This window comes from Phacochoerus africanus, chromosome 7 (genome assembly GCF_016906955.1).
Source record: "Phacochoerus africanus isolate WHEZ1 chromosome 7, ROS_Pafr_v1, whole genome shotgun sequence".
Classification (NCBI taxonomy): domain Eukaryota; kingdom Metazoa; phylum Chordata; class Mammalia; order Artiodactyla; family Suidae; genus Phacochoerus; species Phacochoerus africanus.
In genome coordinates, this window is record NC_062550.1 from 104,586,535 (window position 1) to 104,599,753 (window position 13,219).

Below are 13,219 nucleotides of genomic sequence, written 5' to 3' on the forward strand. Positions count from 1 at the left end.
CTATAAAATGGAATTAATATTAGCACCTAAGAGGGCTTCTGAACTGCAGTAATATTGATTATGGGCCAGATGAGTCTTACTAGAGGGACTGGCCTATGCGCTGTAGGACATTCAGCAGCATCCCTGTCCTATCTGCTCGCTAGATGCCACTAGCTCAGCCCCCTCAATTGTGACAACCCCAAATGGCTCTTATATGTAATGTTTTACATACAAGATTACGTATTAAACAGCCAAATAAATATTCACTTAGTATAATGTTCATTCACATTATCCTAGAAAAAATACTGTATTGAAATCTATGTCCAGACTTTAAGAGATGGAAGATCCATTACTTAAAAGAATATTACAAACACAGTTTTTCTTCAGTTAGGATAATTAACCTTGAAATGGATTTATACTTGAGAACATTAGCCATGGATTAATACTTTTACTAGTGAATGTTACAGCTGTTGATTTGCGTGTTGAGATTATAAATGCAATTAAACTACAAAATATGTCTTACCTAAAGTCTTAACGGGATCAGAATAATCAGAGTCAGTAAATTGTCCCATGATGTTTGTGGCTCTAAATTTAAATCTACAAAATAAAAAAACACAATAATTTACATACCATATGACTGGTTTTCTATGAATAATTTAATGAATAGCTATGAAAAAGATTTTTGTTCAAAAGAAAATGAATTTTCAAAGTGTGAACTTGGAAATCAGTCTACTATCGGGACAAATAGATGATATCTTTACGTAAGATGAATAATTATCTTGGGCACGGGCCTCTAGAGCTTCATGAGAGAGTGGCTAAGAGGGTGCCCTGACTCAGGAGCAGTCGTCAGGTTAATGAGATGAAGTTGATCCCCTCCGCACGGATTCGTGTGGAGGAAACAGCTCAGGGTCTGCACAAGCGCCCTTCACAGAGCATAATAACTGTTACACCTCAGCCACCTTTGAAAATACCGGTAAGCCAGATTTAGAACAATCGCATGAAACTTATCTTGTTCACAGGTAAACAGACGAAGAACAATGCTTCTTAACTCTGTGTGTGCACAGCTATATTTTCACTGTTTAGGTTTCATGATACATGAAATCGAAAATGGATGCAGAGGAAAATCGATCTTAAAAATCACTGGATGATTCCACCACCACAGAAACAACCAAAGTTGACCTTATTTAAAAACCACAGACATACAGGAATCTTGAAATATAAAACCAATCTACATTAATAAATTATAGTACATAATTTAATCCTTACTATTCTAAAACTCTTATGATTCCGCAGATTATACGAAGAGTATTTTGGAGAAAAATATGCAAAATAAATATTCTTGAAAAAATATGAAACTTGGTGGCATGTAATTTTTATAACTGTCATTGTGCAATGATTAATTTAAGGCCATAACTTAGTAACCAAAGTAACAGTACTTAAGAACATACGCTAGAGCATTCTTTTTTCAAATGCCTAACCAATTTTGCAAACCATTTAATAAAGCTAAAACATCAGCATGTGTTTTTATATTAGATTATTATAATCTACAAAATACCAAGTATTAAAGTGAACTGTAAAAATTTCAACTTTTCCAGATGTTTATGATATAGAGAGTCAAAAAGGATTTGCTATAACTGAGGTAAACTGGAGCCATCATTAACCAAAAGACTAGGATAGTGTTTCTAAAAAGCTACAATTAGCATTCATGGCAGAATAAAACACAACATATTACACATTGGTCATATCATCCTTTATAGAAACAACTGAATTCTTGTACCTATGTTCTCCAGTTTGCACATTTTTCATACTGCCCTTAGTCACCTGTCACAGCAAAGCATGATAACTTTTAAGCTCGCCTCCTTTCCCTAGAACTGTTTTCCAGAATGTAAGCACAATGCCTCGTTGACCCTTCTCATGCATGAGGTCATGACACATTATGGATGCTCAGGGCTTGTTGGGAAGGTGAAAGGATGGGTAGGTGAATGGACAAAAGATGCCAACTGTCTTGCTAACATGATGCACAGTAAGCACAAGCTGTACTTACAAGTACTGCTTTTTTGGTTTCAAAGGTCCATTGCAGATTTTGTCTTCATTGCCAGGGATCATGCATGCATTATCAGCACCTATGATGTAAATTTCTTCATTGCCACTAAACTTTGTCTTTCCTTCTGTACACGGCGGGTTAGGAAAGCCTTCATTTGTAAAGTATGGCCTTGGTTTATTAAAATATGCATCATACCACTTTGTTACATTTCCATCATGCTGAGCTATTTTCAGAAAAAAGAGTAAATGATTGCAAGTAATACAGGAGTATTTTCTCATTTATAAAGGGCGTTTCTGTACCTGCATGACTTACATCTGGACGCAACATCTTCCCATCTATGAACCACCAGGAATGATTCAGCTTATCTGCCTGGATAAGCAGGGAACCCTATCTCCTTATCACACAGGGATCCCTGGGCATTTTGGAGGATGACTTCTCAGAAAAACAACATTCCTCATCAAGGGTAACGCTCTCATGCACAACTCCATCTTGCCACAATCAACACAGTCCCACCAGTGTATGGAACAGATAAACCACGTGTTTTAACTGTACCTCCACCAGTGTATGGAACAGATAAACCACGTGTTTTAACTGTACCTTTTCTTAGTTTGGTAAAATATCTTAGGCATAAATTAATGATTAGTATAATGAATAAGTTAACGATATTGCCAATCTATTAAGCTCAAGAGCTGTGTAATGATCAGGAGTCAACCTTATATTACTAACTTGGAACTGGAATGTCTTTAGCATTCAGTAATTCACACTCGACAATTAAACAAGATACGCTGGCATTTGATGATACCTCCTGCTTCTGCTACAAGCACTTGTACGTTTTTGATGGGTCCGTGATCGTCACTGTAGTAACATATGGGCATTCGGATTGTAATTGTTGTTGCAGTCACGAGCAGTTTTCCTGTGGCATCATAAATGGGAGTTGGTTTGGTTTTGGGCCGTGCTGGAGCTATAGACAAAGAAGAAATATCACTACCATTGATTTTTTTTGTTTCTGCAAAGAAGAAAAAATCATTTTAAATTCCCATTTCATGCAGGTAATTGACAGTTAAGTGATGACAAACATAAAGAACAAATGAAACAGATTTTTGTTTGGCTACAGCAGATATTTAGCAATTATTACCTAATAGTATAATTATATACTCAAGACTCGCCTGAGATAATGGGGCCCAGGTGTGATTTTCAGACATCTGACTCATCACACATTCAAGAAAAATTCAAATCTATATATGCAGTCACTTATATAATTTTCACAAATACATTAAATCATACTTATAATTGTATGTCCTTTAGCTGGGTCACTAGTTTTTATTCTAGTCACACCAGGCCCCCTGCCTGCCAACCCCACTGTTATCTATGCCAAGAATCTGGATGACATCCCCTCGTATTTTTCTCCATGTTCACATATTCATATAAAAATGCATAAAATCATACATAATGGATTCTTCTCACTGTTTGATTCATTTTAATGGAGCTATATTAAGCATTATAATTACTCCACATACTGCTTTTCTCACTTAAAATGACGTGTCTAAATCTTTCCAAGACACCAAGCACTGGGTTAACACTCTTCGTAATGGCCATGCTGTATCATATTTATTCAATCATTTATCCGGTGATGGGGATTCACTTTGCCTTCAGGCTTTGACCATTTGCTTCACTAATCAGTCTTACACATTCAGCCTTATTTACTGATCCTTTTAGTTCTATAGAGTGTATCCCAAAGGGCAGAATTTCTGGAGCAAAAGACAGATGTACTTTTAACTTTAACAGAGATTCCAAGAATAATTTCTAAAAGTTCCACGATAATTCACATATTACCGTCAATGCACACAAATATCTCCAAAGTCAGTATCTATAGAAGCTCCATTTGTTTCATTTCATCTTATACCTATATGCATTAGCTGTTTGAGCATCAGAAAGTTGCTTGACTTTAATTTTCATATTCATAAAATCTTTTTTAAAAAGCTCCACATCAATGCCATAAATTGGCAATATCATTTCCATTTTAAAGACGAGGAAAACGGCTTTATGCCGTGTAGCTCTAAAAGGGACATATCAAGATTTGAACAAACTCTTTTTGACTTGATCCTTTAGCTCACGCCTCTGAGACATAAAGGTTATGATATTAGACGTGTAGGAACTTTATTGGAGAAAATATCTGTGAAAAATAAAGGGGCAGGGAGCAGGAGTGGGTGGCAACATTACAGATCACAGGTCTGACACTTGTGAATGAAGCAAGAGAGGATTCAGCAAGAAGAGCCTAGGATTTCAGGAGTTCTGAGAAACTTTGATGAAGCTACTGGAGAGTCCCCAAGAAAAGGTCTCCACTGAGAGGTAGCTGGCATTGGGCAGGGCTATTCAACTTGCCGTCATCTGTCAAATGCAAATTTAATGAGACAACTACGTCCCTCCATTTCACTATTAAAGTCATACATATTGCTAGAGAAAAATTAATTTCTCTAGGCCCCCACCACCACCACCACCACCACCGGTACCCATGTATCTTCTCTAGATAACTGGTCATGCATCTGCGTAAAGTGTGGAAAGTCAGAATTAATCATCTTCACCTGAGGATGAGCAAAGCATCTGAAATAGGAAGTTTTACTAAAGAATGAATATAATGCATCTATTGCTACCTGAATACTGAATATATGAATATGCTTGCCACTGAAGAACCAAGAGAAATTAGGATGGTATGATTTAAGCTTTTCTTAAAATGAAGTCATTTTCTAAAATAGCTAGTATTTTTGAAGTTATGTATTTGTACATTCCACGTAATCAATTAAAAGCAAAAGCAAATAATTAATACATACATCTAGCATTACAGTTATATAAAATTACCCATTGATGAAGAAATACAATTTATCAGCTTCTTACAGTGACTATTTCTCTTTCTTATCAGTGCCAGTTTCCAGGCACTGTCCCAAGGGTTTTTCAAAGATGATGCCTTTCAATCCTCACAACAACCTATGAGGTACAAACTAGTACTACCTGCATTATGCAGACTTATACGTGTTAATAAATTTGTCCAAAGTCAAACGGGTATCAAGTGACGAATCCAGGATTCAACCTCAGCAGCTTGACCCTAGACTCATCCTGTGCTGAGCTGTCCTCACCAAAGACTGAGAAAAATGATTTTTGGCTTTAGGGAGAGGAGCATGAGGTGGAATTCTACTCATGGTCAACAGGCTTGTTTTGCTTTTGTTTTCATCTCTCTGCAGGTTTTATGTGGATTCTTAGAGAAGAATCACAACTTGCGTATGTGTTAGCCTCAAGAAGAGAAGGCACAATGAGTCACCGAATGGCCCTAAAGTCCTCTGAATAAGCTTTTGTGGTTGTTTGTGGACTGTGGTAAGGGAGGGCGTCTCCAAATTTTTGTATATTTTCTATGAAAAAAAATCCCTGTTAATAATGAATTGATCTATTTTATAGGTAGAATCATAAAGTTGAATGTATACTAGTTCAGTAAATACTATTTGATTAACTTTTAAAGGATCTGAATTTCAAGATAAAGATCAGTCAAGAAATCTAATTAGAACTCGTCAACGTCTAGTCATGGGTGCTTGAAAGAGTGAGCTTCCTTTTCAATAAATTAAAAAAACATAAAGTACGATTATAAACTTTGAAATACAAATAGCAGTGGGCCCTCTCTGTAATTAACTCGGTGTTGTGGCTCGTGATTTAGACATTTTTAATTGCAGCTTTCATAAGCATACACATCACTTGTTACTTACTCTGCGAGCATTCCATGCATGCGCATCATTTAAAAGCTTAATTAAATTTTTACTCTAACACAGAATACAAATTATAATTACGCTTTGATTAATACAGCAGCATTTCCTGGGAAGGCAGCTCATGTGTGTACCTTTAATATCCATGGTTATTCTCATTTCAACTTTTGGCCCTGCGCCAGCACTATTGATCGCATAAACCTAAAACATAGAAGCATCATGTTACTATTTTCAAATTGCTGCACGTGTGTAGGTATCAATGATTATGGTTATATGTCATCTTGAAACGATTCCACTTTTGAAAACAATTCGTACAGTCTGTTAATTCCATTTTCTTACACTCACTGAAAAGAATATAATATATGGAAGAAGAAGGTTAGCAATAAGGTAGTTCTTACAACCAATATTGTAAGCCCTGAGAACAAAGGCTGAGTGACCTCAACAGCCTATCAGGGACCAGGAAAAGACGTGGCTTAATCTGAACCCGTAGGAGGACAGAGCAGAAAAGCCACTATGTCTGCACTCTCTCTTCGTCTGCGCTAACATCTGTTCCTGCTCTCTGTAGCTAGGTAACCCTGGCTTTCTTCACATCCATGTTCAAGACCCTCTTGTTTTCATCCTCTGAGATGAAACCCTATGCCTCAGCCCCCCGGTTTTCCTGTATTAAATCATCCCCCTGAAAGTTGGCCTCTCTGCCCTTCTTCACCCCTGCCCCAAAGTAGCTGACGCTATACCCTGCATAATGCAGCATATACACATAAAGCATTTCTGTTTCTATCTGCAGAGGGTGATTTACACAAATGCGAATCCTTTCAATTAACTTTGTGCTGAGAAAGCTGCAGACACAGACTTTATTCCCTTTATCTCGCTATATAAAATAAAGACTATGCTCTAGGCCAGTTTCATTGTACTCAATAAACACAATTCAGAATATATACTTACTGGAATGAATAGATTTGTTTTATATATTCGTGGCCCACCCTCCACCCTATTGATAGTTTGGAGGTGTTTTGACTGAAATAAAATGATAAAAATATATGGGATGTACTAGGTATAGTAAATAAACTGAGCCCATAAAATGTGGTTTGAAAATATCTAAAGGAAATATTTATTAGTGTATGTAAATTCAAAAATACTCAAGATGAAACGTGATGTTATAAAGTACTTAATTATTTTTTTCTTTACAAACTAACATTTGGGATAATAAAGCTGGGCAGTGTTTCTCAAGTTGCAGTGAGCAAAGAAGTCACATGCAAACTCTATTAAATGAAGATCTGTGGGTTTCTATCCAGTAGGTAGAGACAGGTGCAAAAGTCACACATTTCTAATAGACTCTCAGGTATGGAGGATGCTGTAAGTTGCACTTTACAATCAGGTTTATTTATTTTTCTTTAAATTATGAATGAGTTATACTTTATCTCCTATTTTTTCCTTAATTTGCAATAGCCAAAACTGTTGTAACACTTGCTACCCCCTGTAACCATTAATATCCTACAGAGAAGTTACTATTCCTGCTATTAATTTTTTAGGCAAGGAAACTATGGCACAGATTTGAGAAAACTGCCCAGACAGAAACTGGCAGAGCCAGGATTTGAACCGAGGTCACTTCATTCTCTTAACCACTACCTTCTCTCGAATAGATCTTTTACCATGGGGCCCATTTAGTGGTATGTGCGATAAGAAGCCTAGCAAGTCCGACGACAGAACAGGGTGTAAAGTGAGTGAGAGAAACAATGCAAATGATCAATCACAGTGTTCTGATGTAATTGTAGAGTTGGTAAGAAGATGAGTTACTGAGCTACTTGATCATTTAGGGTTAATTCTATGTTGTTTAAAAGATGATTTCCTGGAGTTCCCGTCATGGCTCAGCAGTTAATGAACCTGGAGTTCCCGTCATGGCTCAGCAGTTAATGAATCTGTGAGGCCGCGGGTCTGATCCCTGGCCTTGCTCAGTGGGTGAAGGATCCAGCGTTGCCACGAGCTGTGGTGCAGGCCACAGGCGCAGCTCTGATTCAACTCCTAGCCTGGGAACCTCCACATGCCACAGGTGCAGCCCTAAAAAGACAAAAACAAAGAAAAAAGGCGATTTCCTGAACTGTATAATTCTATTTGAAAATTCCAAGACATGCTACAAAACTAGTGAAAGGTGACACAAATTGTGTGTGTTTGTGTCTGTGTGTATGCATATGACCTCATGTACAAATTTAGTTTCCCAGATACTTAATTTAGGATTGATATAAAATGCCCTTAGCTTTTAGTAACAGTAGTGTGAAATACCTGCGAACTTCAATCATATAGTTTCTTTTGCCCTTTTCCTTTAAAATCTGATTTTCCATTTTCCGTTTATAATCACAGAGTAATTTATCTCTCTTGATCAATTACTGCTCTTTAACTTTTAAAATGGATTTTCTTTCTGCTATGTTTTATTTGGTGATTTCTAGTATAATTGTGCAATTTTTTGGTTATTTATGTATTTTCACAGGATTTGCTGTATAATTAAATCAGCAATTTTGTTTCTCTAAATCTGTTTTTAGTTGGCATGTCTCAAGCGATCCCACAAGAAGATGGGAAAAAAATGTAGCAGTATGTACCTAAGCCGCAGCATTTTTGAATCCTGAGTTTGTACACTGACTTTGTAAAACAGGTGAATAATTAAAAGTTATGAATACTTACACTGATGTTGTATGTATATCCACCTTTTAGTCCTTCTAACACTGCAACGACAGACGTGTCCGTTTTCTGGATAATACTGAGGTTGTGAATCTGGACAGCAGTAGGATCATCTTCTCGGTAAACCAAAGCTTGATATACTTGGATGTTTCCATTGGGTTGAGAAGGCGGAAGAAAGGTTAACTGAAACTTTGTAACTTCATCGGGTATCTTCTGAAACGTCATGTTGTTAGGTGGATCCTTAGGAACTGGAATGAGATATTTAGCAATAAAAATTTCTTAAAAAGGTGTGTTCATTTCGATCTCCATATAAAACTTACTGCTTCGAATTTCTGTCTATAGAGTATTATACAGATCATTTAAACCATATAAATTATGAAAACAAGCCAAATGACCGATTCATTTTAGAATTGTGGAAAGCTATAGGTCACAGAAACCGTAACAGTGATCCTGTGTATTTGCTTATTTTTTAGCCTTTTATGTATTTACTTTTATGCAGAATGCATTTCTATGACACTCTGAACTTAAACATAATGCAGACTAACAGGAAGGTCCAAAAATTTTAATACGGTTCCCTGTTAGCTTCTCCCAGCTTTCTCCAAGTGGTAACATTTTATGTAACTTCAGTTTAATATCAAACCTAGACGCACACAAGTTACAATAATGTTAACTTGACTATAGATCTTATTCAGATTTCACCATTTTTCGTGTTTTCTTGTGTTTGTGTGTAGTCTTTGCAATTTAAGCCCATGTACAGACTCCTATAACTATGACCAGAAACAGGATACCTAACTGTCCCAGCACTTGCCTTGCTCTCCCCTTGTATCTGAATCCCATGCCTCCTCACAACTTTAATCATTCCCCATCTCCAGTATTTTGTCATTTGAGAAAGATGACAGCACAATGACCTTGGGGTCCATCAGGGTTGCTGTATTTATCAATAGTTCATTCTATTTGTACTGCTGAGTAGTGTTCCATTTTATGGATATTCTAGAATTTATTTAATCAAAAAACATTTGGTTGTTACAGTAACTTTGTCATTATTATTATTATTATTATTATTCCTAAGTCTGCTATTAACATTCATACACAGACTTCTGCATGAATGTTAAGTTTTCAGTTCTCTGTGTTAATTGCCCAAGAGTATAACTGCTGGATCATGTGGTGAGAGCATCTTAGTTTTATAAAAGATGACTGAACTTTTTTTCCATTGTAGCCATTCCCTTTTTTATTCCCATTAGCGGTGTATTAAAGATACAATCTTTCTGCATCTTTTCTAGCATTTGGTATTATTACAATTTTTAAAATTATTATTTTATCTGTTCTGGTAGATGTATAGTCATATCTCATTGGGGTCTTAATTTGCATTTCCCTAATAGCTAATGATGTTGAAAACCTACCTTATCATGAGTTTATTTGCCTCTCATAGTTCCTCTCTGGTGAAATGTCTGTTCATGTTCTTGGTCAATTTTCTAATTGGATCCTTTGTTAAGTTTTGAATTTTAAGAGTTCTTTATGTATTCTCTATATTCTAGTTTATTTTTGATAAAAGTTACTCTGATATACAACTAGCTAAACATCAATAAATTATTACAAAAATGATACACATGAGTAAAAATTATTTTATGAAATAAGAACTAGTTCTTGTTGTACTACATAATGAGTGTTCTTTAAATAAATGACTGGTTGAATAAAAATATCTATCTCAATCACAATGAAATTGATATATCTTTCCATTCTAAGTAGAGAATTCCATGAAGAAGCCTGTTAATATTTGGCTATCAATAGCTCAGAGACTTAGATATTCTTCAAACGTCTCTAGATAGAGTGCCCTGTGGCAAGCAAAAAATAAGTAAATAAGTAGCAGTGAGGAAAAAAAAAAGAGAAAAGCAGATAAACATTTTGTTGTGCCAAATATCACAAAGTGAAAAAATGCAGAGCTGAAATAAAGGTTAAATTGGTTCAACACATATTTTTCACATCTGCTGTTACACATTTTATGATACATAAGAAATATATATTTTTTCTTTTTATGAGATGTTTCTTTAAAACTAGAATCAGCTTTAAAGTTGAATAAGTGAAGGAATTATCTGAATGCTATAAAGAACTCCCCATCCTCCAAATATTTTTGGTTTGACATCTAAAAGTCTACTCTTACAGGTTTAGCGGAAATTTAAAACTATGATATCTTTGGAAGAGGTAGCACATTAAGATTTGCAATCAGTGCTTTATGGTATAAATGTAAGTAAGTCCAGCAGCATCTCTCCTCACAGATAGGTAGGATGAGGGAAAAGTACAAAAAGTCTAATAAGAAAATAGGTACCTGGAAGATTCATGGCCACAAAATGGAAACAAGTGGAATTTCAGGGTGCTGAGGATAAGATGTACCTTTCAATTTAGAACCTTAAGTTTATAGACACTAAAGTAAATAGCATAACGAAAAGACTAGCTAAAAAAATATTTCTACCTCCTATACTTACCTTACAGATAGCAACAAATAAACTATAGCAACACCTCCTTCATGTGCTCTTTCCAAAGATATATCTGGTGGCAAAGAGCATCAGGAGTCTGAAGGAGAATGGGGCAAGAGAGTTCTTGGAAGTTGGAAGTTGAGTTTCCACATTAAATTCTTAATGGTGACAATCTTATTAGTTCAGAGCCTGTTCATGGGCATTTGAGGAAATCTGTATGGATTCTGACATTTATCAAATCAATTATATAATAAAACATGCTGCTTAACTATGCAAAAAAACACAGATATGGTAAACACAGCTTGGGTTCTAATTTTGATGTTCAGATTATCTAATAATAGCTATTATTATTTTAATGTGCATTTAAACCATGAGACTGGAGTTCCTGTTGTGGTTCAGTGGGTTAAGAACACGACATGGTGTCTGTGAGGATGCGAGTTCAATCCCTGGCCTCGCTCAGTTGGTTAAGGATCCAGAATAGCTGTGAGCTGTGGCGTAGGTCACAGAGGCAGCTTGGATTCGGTGATGCTGTGGCTGTGGTGTAGGCTGACAACTAGAACTCCAATTCAACCCCCAGCCTGGGAATATCCATATGCCACAGGCTAGGCTATTAAAAAAACATATCTAAACCATGGGACAGAAATAATTAAAATGGAATTTTAGGTTAAGCATATTGGCTACAGACAGGTGGACAATCATCTCTTAGGCAAAGTAACTCAACTTCTGAAATATTTCGTGTTTAAATGCAAAAATGGGAGTTCCCATCATGGCTCAGCAGTTAATGAACCTGACTAGCATCCATGAGGACGCTGGTTTGATCCCTGGCCTTGCTCAGCATGTTAAGGATCTGGCGTTGCCATGAGCTGTGAGCAGCTGTGGTTCAGATCCCATGTTGCTGTGGCTCTGGCATAGGCAGGTGGCTACAGCTCCGACTGGACCCCTAGCCTGGGAACCTCCATGTGTCATGGGTACGGCCCTAAAAATACAAGAAAAAAATAAATAAATGCAAAATGGAACAACGGGCTACCTTATCATGAACCAATTTATCTTTGTACTTATAAGTACTGATTATCCTACATAATTCCACTTTGCCTAAAAATGTAAATAGAAAGCTTCACTTCCACCAACCACAGTGACTCACTGAATTTTATATTTATATGCTTAAAAATTTCTTGGAACACATAGGGTAGGGTGTGAGAAACTGTAAGAAAGACACCCAACTCAGTCAATTTTTAACAATGATGAAAAACGCACCTTACCTGATTCTAAAGTAGTGACAATCACTTTAGCACTTGACTTTCCTTCTCCATATGCAGCACTAATATTTCCAGTAAATGCTGTGATCACCACAGAGTATCTTGTGAATATTTTCAAATCCTTAATTTCTATGGTTTTATTTTCTTCATTCGATTTGATTAAGGAAATATTAAATTCATCGCTATCTACCTATAGGAAAAAAAAAAGCTAACAATGAAAGGAAGCAGCCTCTGAGATACAAATCACTAAAACATAACAATAGAAACTATGCATGGTACATTTTTCTAGCCAAGATTTAAAATTTCCTTTATTTACAGTCAGATTATCCTGGGAAATCTAAATTGCTAATTTAACAGTTTATTAATTAGCAATTCTCAACAACTGAAAGTAAAAGAAAAAAAAATCAACCACCCACAGTTAATCAGAATGAGTCAAAATCATCTCTGCAGTCAATGAAACCTTCTACTCTACTGTTTTATAGAAAAAAGAATATTGGTTTTGTTATCCCAGCTTCAAGGGTTCAAATCCCAGTTGGGTCAATAATTAACTCCTATGGCATTTGATAAGTTCTTTTTGCTCTCTGTGTATTATTTCCTGTGTATATAAGATTTGGGTGATAATATCTATAATTTGTGATGAGATTTAGAAAAAACAGATCTGAAATAGCTGGCACAGAAATCTGAATTTTTTTTTATCATGACCAACAAAAATGAACACATTTTGCAGCATAGTTCAGGAAATATGTGTGTGTGTGCATGAATGTGTATTCTTTATAGCTGAGAACCACTTTTCAGAAATACAACTTCTTTTTGAAATGCACTTTGATATTTTCTGCTCTTTTAAATTTTATTCTAGTTTATTAAAAAATGCTGGTAATGGAGTTCCTATGGTGGCTCCGTGGAAACGAACCTGACTAGTAACCATAAGGAGGCAGGTTCGATCCCTGGCCCTGCTTGGTGGGTTAAGGATCTGGCACTGCCATGAGTTGTGGTGTAGGTCGCAGATGCGGCTCAGATCCTGCATTGCTGTGGCTGTGGGAGTAGGCTGGCAGC

General features: G+C 36.2%; 1 protein-coding gene across 1 annotated transcript in view; it reads right to left on the reverse strand.

Annotated features, from left to right (window-relative positions):
- PTPRQ (protein tyrosine phosphatase receptor type Q) overlaps positions 1-13,219 on the reverse strand; it is a 213,112-nt gene that overhangs the window by 53,588 nt on the left and 146,305 nt on the right. Inside the window, exons 29-34 of the mRNA XM_047785804.1 lie at positions 12,170-12,356; positions 8,443-8,687; positions 5,904-5,970; positions 2,826-2,984; positions 2,024-2,246; positions 503-576 (exon numbers count right to left, since the gene is read on the reverse strand). Of these exons, the coding sequence (XP_047641760.1) occupies positions 503-576; positions 2,024-2,246; positions 2,826-2,984; positions 5,904-5,970; positions 8,443-8,687; positions 12,170-12,356 (955 nt within the window). The remainder of the gene's footprint in view (positions 1-502; positions 577-2,023; positions 2,247-2,825; positions 2,985-5,903; positions 5,971-8,442; positions 8,688-12,169; positions 12,357-13,219) is intronic.